The sequence below is a fragment of the Chaetodon trifascialis genome, chromosome 8 (genome assembly GCF_039877785.1).
Source record: "Chaetodon trifascialis isolate fChaTrf1 chromosome 8, fChaTrf1.hap1, whole genome shotgun sequence".
In the NCBI taxonomy this organism is placed as follows: Eukaryota; Metazoa; Chordata; class Actinopteri; order Chaetodontiformes; family Chaetodontidae; genus Chaetodon; species Chaetodon trifascialis.
Window position 1 is genome coordinate 10442323 of NC_092063.1, and position 18845 is coordinate 10461167.

General features: G+C 42.6%; 2 protein-coding genes across 2 annotated transcripts; both read left to right on the forward strand.

The window, feature by feature from the left end:
• Nucleotides 1–994: 994 nt before the first annotated feature.
• LOC139334822 (glucose-induced degradation protein 8-B homolog) lies at nucleotides 995–3508 on the forward strand. The gene is made up of 5 exons (XM_070968012.1): nucleotides 995–1114; nucleotides 1476–1605; nucleotides 1765–1961; nucleotides 2060–2257; nucleotides 2414–3508. Exons 2-5 carry the CDS (start codon nucleotides 1488–1490, stop codon nucleotides 2585–2587), a joined length of 687 nt encoding a protein of 228 aa, XP_070824113.1. The 5' UTR covers nucleotides 995–1114; nucleotides 1476–1487; the 3' UTR covers nucleotides 2588–3508.
• Nucleotides 3509–3519: 11 nt separating this feature from the next.
• Nucleotides 3520–15714, forward strand: LOC139334821 (voltage-gated purine nucleotide uniporter SLC17A9-like). Its single transcript, XM_070968011.1, has 13 exons — nucleotides 3520–5188; nucleotides 5820–6017; nucleotides 7379–7518; nucleotides 8298–8397; nucleotides 8576–8706; nucleotides 8821–8917; nucleotides 9765–9861; nucleotides 10435–10522; nucleotides 10614–10648; nucleotides 10806–10921; nucleotides 12527–12582; nucleotides 12732–12761; nucleotides 13125–15714. The coding sequence occupies exons 1-13, from the start codon at nucleotides 5055–5057 to the stop codon at nucleotides 13301–13303; spliced, it is 1401 nt and encodes a 466-aa protein (XP_070824112.1). The 5' UTR covers nucleotides 3520–5054; the 3' UTR covers nucleotides 13304–15714.
• Nucleotides 15715–18845: the final 3131 nt, after the last annotated feature.

Sequence of the window (18845 nt, forward strand, 5' to 3'; positions counted from 1 at the left end):
AACGCCAAATTACCAGTCACCTCAAGGCACTTTTTTTTTTTTAAATTCAAATCAATCAACATAGATTGGAAAGGAGCGGGGAGAAGAAAATTTATTATACCTGCCCCTCTCTCAAACAAATACAATCAGATGAACTGTCAGATTACAAAGTACAAATCCAGCCCTATTAAAAAAAAAAAACAACTTTCAAACAGCAGATCTAGACCGGATTGTCTCGTGACTGTTGTGGTTATGAGTGGTTTGAATTCTTCCCTTTTGGCCTGCAGTCAAGAGACACTTAAAAGCAGAACTTCTGTGAGTAAAACAGTTTCAATAATCAGAAACATGTTACTTGTGTTTTATATCCTTTCTCTTACTCCCTTTTAGAAGCAGGGGTTCCGGGAGTCCCACTGTTGCCTCAGGTAGTATCAGGTAGTTCAGTTTGGTTTATTACATGATTCCACCAGTAGAGGTCCCTTTAATCCCTCTTATTTCAACTGCTGTCATTCTAACATACTGACTGTTGTAGCTGCTGTTCTTAGATGTAATGCACATAGACACAGTCCTATTAACCCTCATATGAATAGTCGGATTGAGACTACTTTATTATGTATGATAGTAAAAACGAATATAAATAATTTGAAGAAGCTTGAAGGAAATACGGGGGTGTGGGAGATGATTATTATTTCATTTATTGAAACTGAAAGACATAAAACCAGTAATTTCCAGTGGTAGAAAATACTTAAGATAATCTACTCAAGACAACACTGGGAGGGGTGATTTTTCATTTTCATTTTTCAAGTAACTAATAAACTACGTTTACATTTTACTAATAAAACCTCTTTGCTTTTACTTAAGTAGGACTGAATAAAGGATTTTCATTCATTACGGAAATGTAATGCAGTAACGTTTAAAATCATAAGCGTTAATAAGATTATAAGTGTACAAAGAGGACTTTTCAACACACACTATGGCCATGTGAACAAACATACAATGCTTTTAATTTACTGTAGGGGGCGACAATATGTAGGTAGCGTGTAGTTTGTGGTACCGGAAACACCAGAGGAAGAAGAAGAAGAGGCGCTTCTCCGCTCGTTAGCTAGCTACTGCTGGGAAGTAGCGACAAAATTTTCAGGTATTGTGAATTAAAATAACCGTTATTTTTGCATATCACTGTTAATGATTGTCGATAGAAGACAGTTAAACAGAAGAGCATTCGTTCCGGATGTGTATATTCGATATGAATGCACCGAAAGGCCAAAGTTGTCTTTGTTTTGATTTGTGTTGACAAAAATCAGGCTTCAATGTTGTGTTTTTCATCGAAGGCCCCAACTGTTCTGACTTAGAATTTCCGGTGCCATATTGCTGTCAAATTGAAGGGCTAATTACAAAACTGTTGTGACGTTTTCTAATTGTTCTTACTACGAGTTCAGTATTGTAAGTGGCCAAAAAGTCATTCTGTCAACTCATAAGATAACCCTGCTGTACTCGTTTAGGATATTCTCATAATGAGTTATGCAGAGAAGCCGGAGGACATAACAAGGGAAGAGTGGATGGATAAACTCAACAATGTCCACATTCAGAGAGCTGATATGAACAGGCTCATTATGAACTACCTGGTGACAGGTGAAGTACCGTTTTGTTGTTGTTGTTGTTGTTGTTGTTGTTGTTGTTGTTGTTGTTGCTAAGCTCTACTCTCAGCTGCCTATAAAGATCAATTATGTCGAGAAATGTGGCGCATGAATGTCGAACGAGCAGGATTTCCCAACGTTTTCTGTTCTGCAGAGGGCTTCAAAGAGGCAGCAGAGAAATTCAGGATGGAGTCTGGAATAGAGCCTAGTGTGGACTTGGATTCCCTCGATGAAAGAATTAAGATCAGAGAGATGATCCTGAAGGGACAGATCCAGGATGCAATTGCACTGATCAACAGTCTGCACCCAGAACTGCTGGATACTAACCGATACCTCTACTTTCACCTACAGGTAAAGGTGTTGCACTTGCAATCTATTTTGTTCTCCCTGTCTTATTACTTGTGTTATTTTCACTCCCTGCTGCACCCTCTGGCTTCTTGTGTTTGCAGCAGCAGCATCTGATTGAGCTGATTCGTTTGAGGGAGACCGAAGCTGCCCTTGAATTTGCCCAGTCTCAGTTAGCAGAGCAGGGGGAGGAGAGCCGAGAATGTCTGACCGAGATGGAGAGGACTCTGGCCCTGCTGGCATTTGACAACCCTGAGGAGTCACCTTTTGGTGATCTGCTCAATATGATGCAAAGACAGAAGGTAGGGTCAATGCATATTAGTAAAATTCATACTTGTCTTGCACTTGTTTCTAATTTTTCCATATGTGTGGACTACATCAATGTAAACTCTGTGTGTCTGCTTGTGTGCACTTCTGTGTCTGTCCATAAGTAACATGTCTGCATCTTTGTCTTCCAGGTATGGAGTGAAGTGAATCAGTGCGTGCTAGATTATGAAAACAGAGAGTCAACACCCAAACTGGCCAAGCTCCTGAAGCTGCTGCTGTGGGCTCAAAATGAACTTGACCAAAAGAAAGTGAAGTATCCCAAAATGACAGACCTCAGCAAGGGAACCATTGAGGACCCAAAATAAGGACCCACAGTGAAAACACACCACCGCATTACAAAATGGACACATTTCCTTTATCTATTTATACCCCAACAAACTGACTCCTATAGAGTACAACCTTATCTTTTTTTGTAAGGGTTGCTTTTTGATACTTTAATAACTTAGAATGTGCAAACTGGATTGATGGCATTTTAAAATGACTTCTCACACTAAAATAACATGCAGACCATTATTTTACTCGGTGTTATGATTTACATATATGATTATGTAAAATTAGTTTACTAGTTTTTCTGTCTGTTGGCAGGGAAAGTTGTTGGCATAGGAGGGGGTGAATAAAGCCTAAATTAGGCTGTCACTTTCCATGTGTGACCACTGAGAAGGGGCTGAGTTTGATGTTTAGGGAGAATGGTTGGCTCAGCACGCACTGCCTCAAATAAACACAAACCTTTTCCTCCCAAAAACATACACACATTTCAGCTAGTAGTCTTTTAGCTAGTACTCTATGTGATGGCAATGGCCAAAGCCGGATACTTGGGATGTTTCAAACCACTGTGACTTTGAAAGTTCTATTCAGATATAGATTTGTACTGCATTATTGCTTGAGACATTACAAAAAGATGCTGACATAGGCAAGATCCAAGAAAAGATGAGACTTTCAAGCTCACGGTAGCAATTAACAAGTGACACGAGGTGAGATACCTGGAATGCTAAAAACTTTGCAGCGTACTGTGACTGTGCAAGCTCAAAGGCAGCCTCAGTTTCATACTGTTAGAAGATATCGCAGAATATACTAGAAGATGTGAAGAAGACATGGAAACACTTTCACAGATGGATTATTTACATGTATGGAATAAGTAGCTCCTTTGCAAAATTTGATGTGCTTTTTTTGCTGGGATATTATTTTGCAATAAAAGTGAATTTTTAAACCGTGCAAGTCATAAAGAACTGGAGAGCTTGGCATGTTTTTAATGATGGAAATTTGTACAAAAAGTTGATACGGCAGCAGAGGTGGAGAGTCACTTCATATATTTACTCAAGCACAACACTTTTGAGTTTTATGGTATGGTACTTCACTGCATTTGACAGAAATATTTCACTTTTAACCTCATGACAATTATCTGACATATATATAGTTACAATTCATTCTGCATATTAAAAAATAAAGATTATAATATATTCTGCATTGGTATAACTCTAAATACCTAGTTATCGAAGTAATTAAAATAAAATCCACTTTGACCGAGAACAACATGAACTGCTGGTTACATGTTAATGCATCAGTCACAATAATATGCACATTATTGGATGCATAATAGTGGAGGAAGTACTGAGATTTGGGGGTAAAAGCAGCAATACTGCAATGTAAGAATAATCAACTATTACCAGCAAAATGTATTTAAGTGTCAAAGATAAACTACTCATAATGCAGGAAAAATGCCCATTGTGAGTGGGTATACTGTTATATGTCATTATAGTCATTTATTAATAGTGATGCAGTCGTGTGTAAGTATTTTACTGTTATAGAGGGTTCAGGTGGAGCTCATTTGAACTATGATCTGATAGGATAGTTTATGTTTTGAGTCCATCACATGTCTCTAAAACTGTAAAATAAATGTGGTGGTAAGTTAATTAAATTCCACCCCTGTTAACTCACTTTAACATCCAAAACTACAAGGTAGTGTTGGTGAAATCCATTACCAGTAATCCTCCTAATAGAGTATTTGACATTGAGCTGCTACTTTAACTTGAGTAAACGGTGTGAGTACTTCTTCCACCCCCTTACAGACTGTAAGAGAGCTGCTGAAAGTTGCGCTGAATGCAGAATATTACATAACGACAGCCTGCTAACTCGTAGATCCAGGGAGCGGACGGACCACCTGAATAACCTCGTAGGCACTGCGCATATCTCTGCCCCACAGCAGCTCCTCTGCACGGGCACCGTCACGTCTCCATCCGGCAAGGACAGGTCAGGAGGAGAGTACATCCTGGTGCTCCAACGATGCTCCACGGACGACGACGCACATACATATTCTATACTGCACCGTCATGATTGGAGAGGGACGGGAGCCCGGAGGCGTCTCTCCCCGCCGTTTTTGGACGATTCTGGCGGATGACTAGACCGCTTTAGAAAAGACTAGGTTACTTCCTGACTAACCCTACCGATCAGACGAAGAACTGCGTGGCTCGGCCGGAGGAGGCTGGGGAGAAAAACTGACACGTGGATTACTCCTCCTAAGGCATCAGGAAAAACAGGCTCCCTGTGAGGAGCTCCGCTTCGTGCCCATCGCCGGCGATCCTGTGAGTCCAGTCCTACAGGCTATGGATTAAAATATCGAAGAACCCGTGATGTGATTGCGCGGATACTTTACGAGGCGATTCGGCTTTTTCCTCTTCCTCCCAAACCTTTAACTTTTCTGACTGATCGACCGGAAAGAGATAGAAAGTAAACAGCCGAAGCGGTTGAAAGGAGGCTGCCGTTAGCTCGCGTTGAATGGCAGTTATTCAAAAATATGGCAAGAACTATAGTCCAGATTTGGTCTGTCACAAGGAGAACCATCCGCCTGACAAGATCGGAGCCCCTGGATGTCACAAGAAGTGGTCTGAACACAACACCAACTGGTCCAGGTAACGTGTGTAGCCCTGATAGAGACACATAGGTTTCACTGTTCGTGTTTATTCAAGTCTGTAAACTCTTTCGGTTCCTCGTGAGAATCCGGAAAATGTGTTGCACACATACAACTTACACAAACCGCTAAATTATCTTAAGTCTTTTATTCTATTGCCCTCAAGATCCTACATCAGGGATTATAGACATGCCAGCTTTTTGGATCATCAACCAAAGCGCCTCCACATCTGCCCGTAAAATGACACGTATCAGATCAGCTGTGGCGCCTCCGAGGCTTAAGGTTTAAGCAAAAAAGGAAGTCAGTCGAGCTTCCTTTGTGAAAAATGGTGTTATAAAGCATCAGTGAAACGTTGCATTACTTTGAAACCAAACTCTTAAAGTTCATTCTGAGGATATTGCCCTTATTCTCTATACATGTGTTACATTAGATTAGATGCTTTGAATTGAACCCTCATGAAGACAGAAGCCGCTTTATGTTGAATGTATTTAAGAGTTCAGACTGGGATCAGTACTTCCCCCCCAGTTAGGTAAGACATCCACTATCAGCTTGTTTTAAGTCCAAAGTTTGTACCCAGATGTTGCATGTGTTCAACCAAACCTCAGCCACCTCCACCCCCCTCTCCTGTGCAGGCCGGTGGCCAGGGTATGGACAGTGGTGCTGCTGCTCGGGACGTGCCTCCTCTACTGCGCCCGCGTGGCGATGCCCATCTGTGCCGTCAGCATGGCAGAGCAGTTCAGCTGGAGCAAGAGGGAGTCCGGCATGGTGCTGGGCAGCTTCTTCTGGGGCTACTGCTTCACCCAAGTGTTCGGAGGCTACGTCAGCGACCGGTGGGAAACATTCGAGATAACAGCAGCATGAGGGATACTTTATTTTCTTTACTCTGACGTCTCCTGTGATAGGAATGCTGACTGTGATGGTGCTTTTCAGTCGGCAGCTGTCAAAGCTTCCTGCTTGCGAAGTGTCATTTGCATGAGAGAAATGCGGTGATGCTGCATTTCCTTCATGCAAACAAACAGCCTGTTTGTGTTCGCTCAGACTCGACAGTTAAGGGATGAAATAAAGGCAGATGTTTTCTCTGTATTAGCTTGTCGTTAACTCTTGTACGCTCACAGCGTCACAAACAGATTCGTATGTATTTGAAGAGTTTCACCGTCACTCCAAAGTTTATAGTCTGAACTCGCTCCTCAGAACGTTTAGATTTCAGCTATGACACAGGACAGACGTCCATCAGTTTGCTCATGAGCCAAGAAGAACGGTTGAAGACGCTATTCCAACCCTGTCAGATCTTACTTTGAGGCGTCTTGAAAGGAACAGAAAAAGACGATCTTCATTGATTTCTCTTCAGCTTTCAACTGTATTTAACCCCATATTGTTACGCGTACGCTGCTGTTAAACTTTAACCTGGATTTTAACACTATTGGTTCATTTCCATGTTTTGGACAGAGAAGACAGACAGACTGAGAGTAAATACTTCTTTATGTAATACACTCTCTTCCGCAGGGTCTCCTCAGGGCTTTGCTCTCTCCCCACTTTTATTTGCCCTGTATGCAAATAAGAGTCATATTATTACAAAGACAGGTTTGTTCTTAAGTTTGCCGTTGGCTCTGCGCTCGTCAGCCTTTTCCACAATGAAGAGCAGACTTGTCGTCTAGTTGTAGAAGAATTTGTCAGCTGGTGTCGACAGTCTTTCGCAGAACGTGTCTGAACCGAAAGAGATGTTCATTGACTTTCAAAGGAGATCCTCTTCTCTTGCTCTGATCCTGGACGATAAGCTCACCTTTGATGCCCAGTGAAAGTGCTCTGCACGTCTTTTACTGAGTCGGTTTTAACATTTGCCAAAGTCACTGGTGCATATTTAGCAAATCTTCTTGGGCTCCCAGCGCCCTTTATAGTGAGTTTAATTTGCTTCCATCCAAGCAGAGTTTCACCTCCTTTTTATTCATTCGGCTATTGGCTTTTTAAACAAATGTGATGTGGCCTGTTACTGGCTGCAGATGTGATACGACAATCCCCTTTTCTTTCTCCTATTCATCTATTCATTCACTATTTCTCCACCTGTCATCCTGATGGTTTTGGTAACACAAGCAATTGTGTAAGTATGCATAAACTGTATGCATACCTAGCTTTTAGATAAAAGCATGTGAGTTAATGCTAATACAGACTGTCTGTGTATGTTCTGTGTCTACAGGGTGGGAGGTGAGAAGGTCCTCCTGCTGTCAGCAGCAGCCTGGGGGTCGATGACAGCCTTCACCCCCGTCCTGGCCCACTTCTGCTCCCAGCCAATCCTCTCTATGACGCTGGCGCGCTTCCTCATGGGCTTGTTGCAAGGTGAGATTGACGGCTTTTTAAGAGAGCGCGAATGAGATGAATTGCATCCTGATATTACTCTTAGTCAGATGAAACATAGTTCTCTTAAGGCTTTTTGCTCTGTAAGGGCCTTGAAAAACGGGTCTAGGTCCGGAAAGGGCATGACAATAACGTTTGTTCAACTTATTCAACTTTTGAGAGTGTGCTGTCCGTCTTTTCTTCTGTTATTAAATGTCATTTGTCACTTGTATTTTTTGTTGTATTCTGTAATGCTGCTTTAAAAAATCCTAAAGCTGATCTGATATGAAGGTATCCACCAGAAAGGCAGCAAAGTAAAAATGAAAACCTTGTCACACAAGTAAGTTTTCATGCAGTGGTCTTGCAGCATAGCGTCACTTAGCATTTTAATACCATTTAAATCAGCTTTTTATCTAAAGAGGACGACTTCATTCAGTGAGTGATGACATTTTTAGGCCTGTGTTGGTGACCAGCGTGAATCACAGGATGTTTAGTTTGGCTGGCTGAACGTTGTCTTTTCTTCATTTGGCTTGAGAGCAGTAATCAACCAGCCACAAGGGTGTCGTGATTAAGGAGTGTCTCAGTTGTTTTTGGCAACAAGCTCTGGTAACAAAACACAGGTGTGGACAGTGCCGGATTTCACATTTTTCCTCACCTGCCAAAGTGTTTGCTGTATTAGTCACAGCGTTCATTCCTGTGTTTGTTTTATGTGATGAGGTGGTTAAAAAAAATAAATCTTCCTGTAAATATCAAGTGATTATGTTTTGTGTCCTTATTTTCAGGAGTTCATTACCCTTCTCTGGCGAGTCTGTGCTCTCAAAAGGTGGTGGAAAGTGAGCGAGGCTTCCTCATGAGCACCGTGGGTAGTGGCTCTTATCTGGGGTGAGTCGAGAGTTGTGCAACAAGTGGGGAATGGTGAGAAACGAGCAAAGAGGAGGGCTTCATTTGAAAGCTGCGATGCCACAATCACTTGTAATACCCGTCTGTGTCTAAAAATAGTGACTTATTATCTGTCTGACATATCTAACTTGTCATGTCTTGTTGTGTCTTTTTTTTGCAGCACTCTGGTGATTGGAGGGGCTGGCTCCCTCATGTTGGACCTGTATGGCTGGGAGAGTGTTTTCTATGTGTCTGGTCTCCTCTCGGTCCTGTGGGCCTACTGCATGTGGAAATATCTGCTCAAAGGAGAAGGCAAGGAAGGCTTTAACTGTGCCGACATATTCCTATCTCGCAGCTGCTTATTTGTATAATTGGAGTCAGTGTCCTCTTGCGTGCTGACGTGCCTGTGTTCGTCTGTGTTTGCAGGGCCTATCATCACCCTGGAGTCCCTGGGAAGCGGTGGGCCCCAGTCCAAATTGTCCAAAAGACATTGGTTACGGCTCCTCAAACAACCCGCAGTCTGGTGAGATAAAGATGAAGGAAGTGTGCATGCGTCCGCCCGTCAGTGCATGCGCAAGCCTACGTGTGCATTTCGTACCGTGTGGAGCGCCTTCGTCCATAGGCGTAGCTGTTCGCTGGTCCTCATATTCAGTTGAATGAGCAGCTGTAATTTTGCTGCGCTTGAGTCAGGGAGCGCTACTGTAATCTTGTGGCTGTTTTACAGCGACGTCCAACCTCAGAAAACACATGCAATGCGCTGAAATTTGAAACCGTGGACATATGAGATAGGGCCTCATCCAGAAAGTTTTAGAAGCCTAATTAAAAGGAAGAATGGGGAAATGGATAAAACATGTTTAAGTCTTTACAGACTTGGTGAGGTTTCTGTAATACAACCATTGGTGCGCACTAAGATCCAGTTTATATGTGTATGAACACGCCGAGTCTCTGGTTGCCTCAGCTGTCTGTTACTTTCTGTAATATTGAATTCTTCCATGCCCTTCCTGTCTCTCCCTATGGCCTAGATACTGTAATGCAGCTGATATGCTCCATTCCCAGTGACAGGGGGAACCTCTGTGGTTTTATTTGATGCACAGTATTTGATCCACCTCGAGCCTAACAGACATAGATGATAGTTTGATGGCTCTGGGTTTAAAATATGCAAAATCTCTCGATGCTTTCAAACACATGCTACCTCCCTTGACACAGGTAGGGTTTAGACAATAGATGTCCAACAGGCACGAGCTTCTGTCAGATCATGAGACGGTGCTCAAAGAGACTTTTTCGTTAACAACACTGAGCAACCTTTGGTGTACCTACAATTTGTATCAATGCACTTACTTTCTCCATTTCTTTCTTCGCTACCTGACCAGCGCTGTGATCGTTACACACCTTTGCACAGCGAGCACCTTCTTCACTCTTTTGTCGTGGCTGCCAACGTTCTTTAAAGACACTTTCCCCGATGCCAAGGTAACCAGGCAACCTTATCAAACACCTTTGATCTTATATGTGATGTCAGGGTTGCAGGAAAAATGATTTAAGTGAAAACAGCCAGGAGGGTTGAAATGAACGAAGAATTGGCCGTTACTGAATAAACAAAGCTAAGGGTCAGCAGCCATGCCTGCAGCTGTGTGTTTAACTAATTGCTAAGGCAAGCTCATAAGCCAAAACAACTAATATGCTGATGTTAAGCAGGTGTAACGTTCAGCATGTTTACCTTTTACTTTGTGTTAGCATGCTAGCATTCGCTAATTGGCACTAAATGCAAAGTACGCCTGAGCCCAGCCGGAGTTGTTATCAGTTTTGCAGGTATTTGATCATAAAGCAAAGTAGTAGCCAGATTTGACCTCATGGTGGCTCTAGAGGAACATTCGGGTGATCACTGAAGTGTGATGCATCGCCTGGAAACAGGAAATTTTGAGTCAGTTCGGTCTGTTAGACGTAGAGTATTTCACTGGATCAGTACAGACTGCAAGAAATCACCTCAGGCTCTATAGTCCCTGCTGTTTCTGGTAAAGCCCATGAAATATGTTGTCCCTCCAGGGTTGGGTGTTCAATGTCATTCCCTGGTTGGTGGCCATACCCTCATCCCTCTTCAGTGGCTGCCTATCCGACCACCTCATCAGTCAGGGTAGGGCGTCTGAGGAGCACATATCTGAATCACTGCTAATAATAAAGCAGCCGGTAATTGCCCGTCCTAATTTCTCTCTTGATCCCCACAGGCTTCGATACAGCCTCAGTGAGGAAGTTGATGCAGGTACGGTATCCGACACTTGCCTTGTTGTTATGCGTGTATGTTATCTGTTTAGTCCACTCAGTCCAAAGTGTATGAACATCTTCTTTGCACTTGTACATGATGAATTATGGAAAATTTTGATTTTGTGTGTTTTGGTGTGCATTCATTCCTTTGTTAGTTTTTCTCCATGGGTGTGTCCAGTGTGTTTACCCTTCTTCTATGTGGCAACACCACCTTCCCCTGGGCTGTAGCATTTGTTTCTGCCACCATGGGCCTCACCACCTTCAGTCACAGGTACTGGCACCTAGAACGTCTCCACGCTCTGTCTGTCGCCCTGACACTAGCACCTTTTTTAGGCTCAAACGTGGTGTTCTCCAAAGGTCAGTTTGTCAGTATTGTGCTTTGTGTTTTGTTTCATATGCTCCTTCTTGGTGATCCCATTTGAAACCATTGCATTCATTTCCATGAGGACAGCATTACATAGCAGCCTCTTAAATGTGCTAAATATCTCACCACCTCTTCCAGTGAACAAGCATTTTTTTTTTTGTCCCAAATTACGCTGCTGGGCCCACCAGGCTCCACTGAGCTAAACTAGGGAGGACTTGGCAGCATCTCAGCTTCTATTAGGCCTGCAGTTAAAAAAGTTTGGTCTGCTGTTTGGTCCACACGGAGCTGCTGATTCATTGAATTTCTTTGTGTTTTGCACTTTTGCTTTAACCACTTAAAGTAAATTCCCAAAAGTAAGAACATATTATCCTTCATTTGGCCTGGAAAAAGTCACGTCTGCTAAAAACCATTCATTAATCATTAAAGGGCCAGCGTATAGGATTCAGTGGCATCAAACAGTGAGGCTTCACATTGCAACCTGCTCCCTCTGTAGATATAAAAAGCTCATTCTAAGGTAATGACAACACACCAGGCTTATTTTCAGGTGTTAACACACCAGTGAAAACATAACTGTGAATATTAATTTCTCCTATATTCTGCCAATAGATCTCCTAAATCTCACTGTTCCTTTAATATGTACTTCCAAAAACAGTGACGGAAGTAAAAAAAAGTGCATTTCTGGTGGACTCAAATGCAAATTAATACACATTTGGTGGGCTAGTGTGTATTTATAGCAGTGAGATGATGTGTGTGGGATTAACTCAAAATAAACTGCTCTGGCTGCATTTATGGTAATTAAGGAACAAGTCACCCAGCACAACAGTGACAGTCATGACATGGCGGAGTAAGATATGTCAGGCTTTGGCTGCTCAGACAACACTTAGTGAAGGGATCAATTCATTGTGGGATTTGTTGATAGTAAGAAAAACATATGGTATCGCCAGACTTATCCTTTTAAACTGAGCGCATGTCCTTCGCTTTATGTCAAAGTAAAGGCGTGAATGCGTGCTAGAAAGGATGAGTGAGCAATAGTGGGTGAGTATCTGTCTGCAGAGGCAGAAGCAGACAGTTAGGGAACTTTAAATACTGCGTGAAGAAGCTTCAGCTGTGTGGTGTGATAAGACCTTCTCTTACTGCAGGACCTTACAGTTTGTTCCCTTTTTCTTTTCACAGTTATTGGGTTAGAAGTTACACCAGTATTTCTAATATGCCTCCAACTGTTGGTCAGGATAAAAAAAAAAGTGTATTTCACATTTGTGCATCCGCAGTGACACTATTTATAATGAGTTTACTTTCTAAATAAAGACAATGTGTTTGTTTTAACTCAGGTTAGGATAAATCAAATACAGTGGTTAATGAGCTTGGAGCAAAATGGACTGTTTCTGATATATTTACTGTATTCTTTGTGATTTATTAGGCTGATTATTGGTTTTGCTTTGAGGACACTGAGGATGTGCAAAGGTTTAGCGCCTTATAAGATGAAATGGCTAACGACATGCATGTCTCTTGCAGCGGTGTCTCTTTAAATGTTCAGGATCTCGCTCCTTCCTGTGCTGGGGCTTTGTTTGGTAAGTTGGAACAAAAAAAGGACGTTTTCTAAAATTTTCATGAACACGTAACATTTCGACACCGACCTAACATCATTTTTTAAACCACAGGTGAAATTTTCATTAAAATTTCTGAATTTTACATGTGTGTTTCTGCATCTCTTTTGCAGGTGTTATGAACACATTTGGTGCTTTCTTAGGTGAGTGTCTGTGATGAATCTTTCACCCGCAGTTGCTAAATGACCGTTTCCGCATTCAACAATCTATTAAGTGAAATAATTCATCCCCTTCTCTAAATTCAAACTTTGAGCCGATGTGTCTCCTGTCAGTCATGCCGGCTCCTATGTGCCATGCATATTTCATCAAGGGAGCATAACGGAGTTTGTGTCAGATGAATAATACAGGAAACAGAGGACGACAGTTAGAGGCCCTGAGAGGGATGTTTAATGGACTGTGACATTTTCTCTTTGGAAAACTGAGCAATCGCATTGAAGATACTGTGTGCTTTGTTTATATCTTTTGTGATAATGTGCCATTAATGGTCGCTGTGTGTTCCTGCGCAGGGGTCCTGATGGTGTATTTCTCGGGGTACCTCATCGAGGCCACGGGCTCATGGGCGACTGTGTTTGCCCTCATCACAGCGGTCAACCTGCTGGGGCTCTGCACTTTCCTGGCCTTCGCTGAGGCCCGTCGGGTCGACATCGACTCCAGTAAGATCCGCCACCACAACATCCACATCTAAACAGTCATCAGAGGGACCGGGATGCCATTTCCAAAGGAGAGACGACCCTGAGCGACCAGCAGTTTGGAGAACATTGGAGGACTAGCCAATGGATGGCGAATGGCACACGGATAAGGCCTGCATATAACAACGACTTTGACTGGCTCCATGTCCAGTTGAGGAAAACGCTGCAACAGTTACTGAAAAGCACACAGCAGAGCCCGCACAAAGTTACTGAAAAATCACGTGGAGCGCCGAATCCTTGAAAAACACAGCTGTGTTAGAGGACGCTCTGTCATTACAGGGCGGAATGAAAAAGGTTACAGGAGGGAAAAAAAAAAGTCTACACTACCTCCCGGTCCCAGCTCGTGCAGCGTGTGGTAGCTTAACAGTTGCTGGGCTGCTGTTTCGGCTCGTCATTACGGAACGTGTTACACAGAAAAGTCACGGAAGCCGCTATCCGGCGTGTCGAGGGAGCCGTGCGAATGATGGATGTGTTTGTCTCAGGAGCTCTGTGACAGCTGTGACAGACCACCGTGGTGTGTTGCCACCCTGCGGGGATGGGGGACACGGTGGGTGACGCGGGGAGAGTCCAGCCTCTCGTACCTGCAGAACGCCCGACTCTCCCATCGCCGAGTGAACTGTCTGAGTGACATCCTCATTAGCCAGCCGCTAATTACTTGGCAGGCGCTCTCATGTTGTGTCTGATTTACCTTCTATTTCCATGGTTACAGGCTCGTGCTATCGTTACAGTTCAGAGGGGGATGAAAGGGGGTCACGAGACCCTTCATGACAACAAGGCTTTTACTGAGCGTGTCCTCCCTGTTTGTCGTCTAGAGGATTACGTTTCGAGTAGGAAGACCAAAGGTTATCGATTCTTTCTATTGTCTTTCTATGTGATTGCATGTAATAGAGATACCTCACTTAATTATTTTGAGTACTTATATATTTATATGACTTTTGGTCAATTTCAATATTTTTAGAAAAGAAATATATTAAGGTAGATGACAGAAAAAGAAATATTTATTAGGTAAGACGAGAGAAAATGATAGTAAATTATGCAGTAAATAGTCCCTAATGACAGACCTCTCCTCTCCTCGTTCATTCTTCTTCTCTGAGCGGCACTTTCCTGTCCGAGGAGGCAGGTGTGGTGGAAAGAAACGTGTCCATATTATTATCTCGCTGAAAACTGCACGGGCACAGGAGCGGGCTCTGTAGCGGTTTTTTGTGTGTGTGAACCAACCTTATTATCACGCTTGACATCATTGTTAGCGAGGCGCGAGACAGGAAGTGATGTAAGCACTTAAGGAAGGAGATAGTTGCCCCATTCCCTTGTCACGGTAGTGTCAGAGGAGGTTTAAATACCAGATCCTCCAGGTTACACACTGACGCGATGAATGTTGAGTGACAGGTGTCCTGGAGAGCATTTGATGCATTAATGTTACCGCAGAGAATGTAGCAGCGTGAAGCTAACTGCAGAGTTCTGGCTGAAAGTTAAAGCGACTGTTTGCAGCGTTTAGGGCCGTCATTCACAGCACAGTTTTATACTTTCTGTTTTACGTTCAGAAGATTTCATTTTTATCGCAATGCTCGCTTGACACCTTAAATCTATGCATTCATTCTTTTGTGCCTGACTGTGAGCGCACAGTGTCATTTATTGGTCACTGTAACTTTTTGCCTTCTTTGTTGAAGTTTTGTTGCTTCTGTCTGATTTGTTATTGAATTATTCTAATTATTATTGTGCGTTCATGATGGTCACATAGAAAGGTACGAAGGCTTACATTTCACTTCTTATAAACACTTGGAAGTGTTTCCTATGGTTGAATGTTTTGTTGGTAGACATTTGATGTATGTTTATGGTCTTGGTCAGTGGTTACAAAAATGTGGGCATAAGAAATGAATTGACTATTCAAACCTTTACTCTCTCTTACGCCTTTCAGAGTAAAGATACATTTTTATGTACAGTACATCAAGGATTATTTGTTTGTGTGTGTTATGGAGTCTTTAATTTATATGGATATCTGATCTGAAATCTGATATCCACACCAAGTGTCACTTTGACTGTGTTTTTTAGTGATCATACATAAAGACCTTTCAGACACACGGTTTATGTATTGACATAAGACCACTGCACAAAGTCCTCTGCCTTCAACACTTCATCAACCAACCACATTCCTCAGATGCTTCACCCGCCTTTGCAGATGTGCGTTATTTACAGTTGCCTCCATCGCTTGTTCCTCTTTTCGACATCCTGCAAAGTGTCAACCTTTCCATGAGAAATAGCTGCAGTTCTGCTCACCATCTCACTGAAGGCTCCTGAAAGCCCTCTGACAGTTTTTTGATAACAGGTAAGATGCGTATGATTTAAAAAACAAAACAAAACACATTGATGCAAGAAAATGCAGTATTCGAATAAAAATCTATTTTGTCAACATTGGGGAGTTGTGTCAGTGAGCTGCATGTATTTTCTCTGCAGTGCCACAGCGAGGCAGCACAGGACCAGTAATGAGGAGAGCACATGCAGCCATCCAGTCATGTAGACCGGATACCTCCTCTGTGATGATCTCTTGAAGTTGAGGTTACTTTCATCTTATAGCTAATATTACTCATGATTGCATGAATGTGCACTACACACGGGTCAAGAATGACAAAGGTCTGTCCACTTCGACGCTGAGAACCATGTTACTGTGGCCAATTCTGCATGTGGATCAGCTGCTGAACAGGTTTGAGTGCAGGCCTGTCCCGTTCACACCAGCGGCTCACCGCAGGCCCAGATCCCGAGTCCGGCCTAGCGGGACGTAAGTGGTGGCACCATATGGCAGGATGCTGTGTGCCATGTTGGCTAGCTGGCACTGCCCACGTGTGAATGGCCAGACGCTAGTCAACCCAACCCACTCCCTTCTCATGGGACCGAGCGGCTCAGGTTGCCATGGAGACGGGGGGCTTGTGGCTGCTGCGTGGCAATGAAAAGAAAGGGAGGGGTCACAAGTGAGTGAAAGTAACAAGTCAGATAGAAGTCAGTGGAGTGAGTTGGCAGTGGATTTGGCGTCTGATGTACAGTTCATGGAAAAACAGCCACAGTGTTAAGGAGATGGTCAGTTACTTACTGGAGTGCTCTCACTGACAGAAAATGGTGTTGTAAAAGCAGACATAATCATGATGAGTGGCCCACTATTTAATTAGCAGAGATGAAACACTGTAAGGGGAGTGTAGAGGAGAGGGGAGACAAACCCTCCCCCAACTCGTCGGCTGGTGAGGGTAACCCAGTAAAGGCAGGCCCCATCAGAGAGCCAGAGATACATGTAAATGAAATAGCCCCATTAATTAGTAATTAACATCAAGTTAATGACATTTCACTGTGTCGCCATCTCATCCTATGTCCTTCCTCTGTGGTGGAGGGGCTGTCTCTTCGGTCCCTGATCTGAATGCTAATTAGTGCGAAGCTAAACTGCCATATAGGGCTACATAATGATATAGAGGCCCAGTTTAAGACTGGTCATTGTGTGGGGAGGATTAATCACTTTGTAGTAGTAGATCACGAGGCTTTATAAGTCTGCCACTCCTTAGAGGGCTGTGATATTGAGGGCCATTGACAGGTTTTATGTGCTAATTGCACTGCGCCTGTTCGCCTAATGTTGGGTTATCCCTCATGACCTAGAACTACTTTTAACCATTCTCCTCATTCTCAAAATATATCTAAGAAATATTTCTGTTAAGTGAGCAAAAAAAGGTTTGTTTGGTCGAATCTAATTATTTCAGTGTCTTGCACGGTTTGATTGAGTTTGAGGGCCCGGCGCTGGATGTGCTCTCGTTTGTTTTGGGTCCCCTCCTGAGCCTAAATCCGCTCTGTGACAGAGGTAATTGTACATGATTTGACTGCAGCCAGGGACAGTATCTCTGTGAAGCTGGATGAAAGGTGTACACAGCAGCGTTCCTGGAATGGACAAGAATGTCAGCTCCAAACTGAAGGAAATGTGCCCTGCAATGCCGAACGGTGCGTTGAGTCTTTGCCCTGAGTCTTTTTTCTTTTCCTGTCTTTCCAGACTGTATTCTGATATGTAATTGACCCTTTAAAGGGATCCCCTGGTGACCAAACATATCCACCATGAGCACACCAACACAGACACACACACACACGCAACCTAATATGTTGATTTCTGTCAATTAAACCCCGTCAGCTGTTTGCCTCCTGCTAGACATATGGCCTGTGTTAAATCTAAAGAGCAAATGGAGCCGCCATTGAGTGGGGCATCATTTTAATGGAACCCTGAGGGACAAGACCCACACCTGCGCAATAATAACATTAAACCATGCTCAACCCACTGGCCAGATGAGGACAATGTTTGGTTTGGTGTGCTGTGTGTGTGTGTGTGTGTGTGTGTGTGTGTGTGTGTGTGTGTGTACATCCACATGACACCAGGCCCAGTAGCAATAGGAAAATATATATGTTTATATATAATTTAAGTTTTTACACAAAAAGGAATATCCAAAAGTGACAGTTTTTTTTGTGAAACTAACACAACAATGCAATCACAGCAATGTCTGCATCTATAGGCTCCACAGGTATGTTGGGTTTGAATCATTCTCAGTGTTTTCAGAGGAGAGGGACAACTGATCTCAGCCTCTGATATTTGTTCTTATATAAGCCAGAAAAAGAAAGACACAAATGCACTCCATCATTGCAGACCATCTCTCCCCTGCAGTCAAGTGAGAGTACAGAGTTGTTTTTTTACCCTTGCTTTGCCAAATGAATGGTTATGGAGTTCACAGGTCCTTACTCAGAAACTGAGACAAATAACTGAACAAATGTTTAGAAATGTAATTTTAGAAAACAATATGGTGCTGCGCCTTTGGCTGGGACTGTCAGATACTGAGTTTTAAGACGAGAAGAGAATAAATGAAATACTCTCACAACTGTAAATGTAGCAAATCTGTCCAGTTCACTCATAACACTCTAAACAATTTTTATTAAATGTGAATGCCTGTATATACTTCTTTTTAATGGGGCTGCAACTGTTATCTCTCACTATGCTCATTATTTTCTCCATTAATCTTATGGTCTATTGAATGTCAGAAAATATAAATACCGAACATTCAAAGAGCTGCCAGTCAGTTTAGTATCATTTCATACAAAGAAAAACAGCAGATCTTTACAACTGAACAGCTGGAACCACAAATGTTGCACATTTTTGCTTAAAAATGTCTTAATGATTCAAGAGTTGCAGATGAAATTTTCTGTTGCTTGACGAATCCATTGCTTCTACAAATCATTATGGGACAAATCTTTAGTAGATTAAGTAAAATACACATACAAGCAAACTGGATTTAATACATAGTGTACATCTATTTTGAATCAGTTATGATTGATTAAGTACAGTTGATGTAATGAGGATAAATCAGAGAGACATCAGTTCAGTAATCAATAGCAGGATATTGATTGTTGTACAAAAATAAAATTGGCATGTTATATGCAGAACTATGGCTGTAACTAACAATTATTTTCATTATTTTGTCAGTTAAGATTAATCTCAAGAAGTCTCTAAAACATCGGAAAATAGTGAAA